This window comes from Neltuma alba, unplaced genomic scaffold, assembly GCF_004799145.2.
Source record: "Neltuma alba isolate B1F8T4 unplaced genomic scaffold, ASM479914v2 tig00011541_pilon, whole genome shotgun sequence".
NCBI classification, from domain to species: Eukaryota; Viridiplantae; Streptophyta; class Magnoliopsida; order Fabales; family Fabaceae; genus Neltuma; species Neltuma alba.
Window position 1 is genome coordinate 287386 of NW_021636203.1, and position 3412 is coordinate 290797.

The following is a 3412-nucleotide window of genomic DNA, read 5'->3' on the forward strand; positions in this document are numbered from 1 at the left end:
CATTATAACAAGAAATTATGAAAAACCAAAATATATAAAATATATAACAATTCTCATTATTCATAAATCATAAATAGTATAGTGTAACTAATTTGCAGAATATCGATAGCTACTTTTAAACACATAAACTTGCAACTAATAGGTTATTGGTTGAGATGATAAGCAGCTCACCTCGTAACAAGAAGAATACATGTTTGAATTCCAAAAAACCCATTTGTTGGAATGACTTTGACCTTAATGCTCTTGATCTGATAGAGATTAGTCTCAAGTTTAAAGTGACTTGAGGATATTCTAAATTAACAAAAAAATTGCAGTTAAAATAGTTTACGAGAAGGAGTTATCTCAAATTGGGCAAGCCTATTATCAGACAATCTTGAAGCATAGGCTGATTGCTTGTATTCAAACCAAGAGAATTCCTTGTAAAGGCTTTGTTGATTGGATTGTTTGATAAGAGAAGGCAACGGAGCTATTCTCTCACTCAAGGGTGGACCATTAAACAATATCATAGAAACTCTTGATTTCAACCCATTTGCCATAACCCTATGCCTTGCACTCTTCAACCTTCCATTTGTCATCACCTGCGTGTTATTGTTAAAACCGATAAGGGCAAAAAGTTAATAATTTTGAAATTCAAAATAAAGTCATGGAAATCAATTATGATTTTGTTAAGTTGATCTTTCTAATATTACAAAAATTGCAAAAATGAAGTTACTGTTGACTTTATAGAATGTCGATTATAATTTATGAAAACAACAGCAATAATAATTATTTCCATAGTTTTCAAAGAAATTTTAATCTTTAAATTCATTATTGTCACCGATGGTAAATGTAAGAATTTTAACTGTAAGAGTTAAAGTATTGATCCCCTCCATTCTTTTTTACAAGTTACAATTTTTTAAATAGGTAAGTTACTTTTCATTAGTTACACTTTGGATATGCCTAAATATTTAACATATTTTTTATTTTCAATTAATTATATATCGCTTTCATATCTTTTTCTTATTTATTCTCTTTTTTTTTTTCACTGATCCTCTTCCGGACCCACTTTTGTCAAAAATAAGGATGTTTTTAAAAAGTAAGTTGTATTTTTTTTTACATATTTATTGCTTTTAATTTGCCTAGTTTAGACTTTAGCAGACATTTTATTCTACACAATTCTGTTATTTGTATCTTACAAAAAAGAACCTAAAGAGTATTTTATAAACTAACAAAATTAGTTAAAATTGTTATTTGTAAAAACATGTGTGTTAATTATTCTAAAATATCCCTTTAATTTAATTATTTGTATTGAAAATTATTAGAAGTCCTCATTATTATGTGCAACATTAATAAGAATAATTTTAAGAAAAATATTCTAAATTTTGAAGACAAAACGAATATAATTGAAGTCTTTTTTTAATAAAATCAAATCAATTCCCACAACAAGCTTTTATATTTAGAATGAGAAGGATTTTTTTTTTTTGTTGATAGGTTAAAGTTCAAATGAAGATCTACAAAACATATATCAACACACGAACATATAGCACATTTTTTACGATATGACCTCCGTCTCTTAGAGAGGTTTGGTGCCACCACACCTGAGGTACAGCTTGGTAAGAGGGAAATGAAAGGGAAGAGAAGGGAAGGGAGGAAAAATTTTAATAAGTTCTATTTAAAAAATTGGAGAAGTGAGGTTTTAAAATTTTAATAAAAAGAAGAAATAATATAAAAGAGTAATAAAAATTAATTGAAAGTCTTTAATCCCATTTTTTTAATTTTTTAAATCAAACTCATTAAAATTTTCTTTATCTTTCCTTTTCTTTTATTTCCCTCGTACCAAACAGATCGTGAGGATGGGAAGGAGTATTATTTAGGGGGGGATAAGCCACTTGCACATCCTAATTGAAGAAGCTTAGAAAAGTCTGATTTCAGGAGTATATTTGGATTAGTTTTTTGAAAACAATTTTACTGTGTTCAAAACAAGTATATGCGAATAGTTTAATCTCGACTTACATGAAAATATTTTTTTAAGTGTTTCTAAGGTTTTCAAACTCCCAGGTTTCCAAGTCAAAACTTCTTTTACATCAAATAAAACTTAAACCATTCGAGTCCAAAAAGTCACAGAATTAAATAATGAATAAACAAACAAACAAACCATTGAACATCTTGCATGCTTTTGATATCAGAACAGTATCCGAGTCTGTTATTTACCTGTAGAGAATCACCAACATTGATGAAGAAGGAGGATTCATCAGGTGGCACAGAAACCCAAGTTCCATCTCCTAGACATATTTGAAATCCTGAAGCGTTATTAGATCTCAGCACAGAAATTATCTGTGGGTCTGTGTGCTCTCCAAACCCCACCACGTTTCCGCCATTGTTGGAGCCTGCAAGCTCTGGACATGGAGGATAATGATTCAACCTGAAAACAGAGTCACTCTGTTCGTTCATCACCATCTTGCTCCACACATTCCTGGGCTCGATCTCCAGTCCTTCAGCCACCAATTCCAGAACCTCACACACCATTTTCCTCACATACGATATATAATTATTCAACGCACGTCTGAAACACATAAAAAACACCCAAACGATGATCAGAACGACAATCGACTGAAGCTGAAAGGGATTCTAGTTAAGTTCTACTTACTGGATTTTCTCTGTGTTTGTGCCAAAAACAGGGGAGAGTCTGAGAGAGTTATAATCTGGGTTTGTTGTGAGAAGAAGGTATTCCACCCACCCAACGTCGCCGTTTCGACCGATATGTTTGTTGCCATAGCCGAATGGATTGGGAACTCCGGCTCTCTGTTTGAGGGTAAGAGGGAGAGAGAAGAAATCCACAGCTTGAGACTCGAGTTCAGAAATGGCTTCCATGGGGACTCCATGGTTGGTGAGCTTGAAGCAGCCAAGGTCTTCGCATGCTTTTACCATGAGGCTCTTGGCTTGGGGGATTTTCAGGTCAATTGTAGGGATCCCAGAAAAAAATGTGGTTGCTTTGCAGGGATTATTGGCACTGAAATATTGCTCTGTCATTGTGGGTTTGGGCAATCCCACCATTGTTGTCGGCTTTTGGATCTTAATCTAACAAAGAGAGAGAGGGAGAGAGGGAGAGAAGATTAGACTCAATGGATGAAAGACAAGAAAATGCTTATTGGTAAAGAAGGTTGGGTTAGTAGCTATTTATATACCAAAAATCTAGTACTGTTAGGCGGGCGAGAGAGAGAGAGAGAGAGAGAGAATTTGAAGGTGTTAGATTTTCTGTAATCAACGCCAACAAATACATGGAAGAACAGGGGAGAAATGGAAAAGAAAACAAAAAAAGTCAGGTGTGCATAAAAAGAAAGTCAAAAGTCAAAACCCTCTTCTTTAATATCGGTTTTTTTTTCCCACCTTTTTTTGGCTCGTTGGCTCTGGCTGTGGTAGGAGTGACATTGTC

General features: G+C 33.4%; 1 protein-coding gene across 1 annotated transcript; it reads right to left on the reverse strand.

Moving 5' to 3' along the window:
* Positions 1-314: 314 nt before the first annotated feature.
* Positions 315-3033, reverse strand: LOC114714748 (gibberellin 2-beta-dioxygenase 1-like). Its single transcript, XM_028899514.1, has 3 exons — positions 2627-3033; positions 2191-2542; positions 315-578 (listed from the first exon to the last, which is right to left on the reverse strand). The coding sequence occupies exons 1-3, from the start codon at positions 3031-3033 to the stop codon at positions 315-317; spliced, it is 1023 nt and encodes a 340-aa protein (XP_028755347.1).
* Positions 3034-3412: the final 379 nt, after the last annotated feature.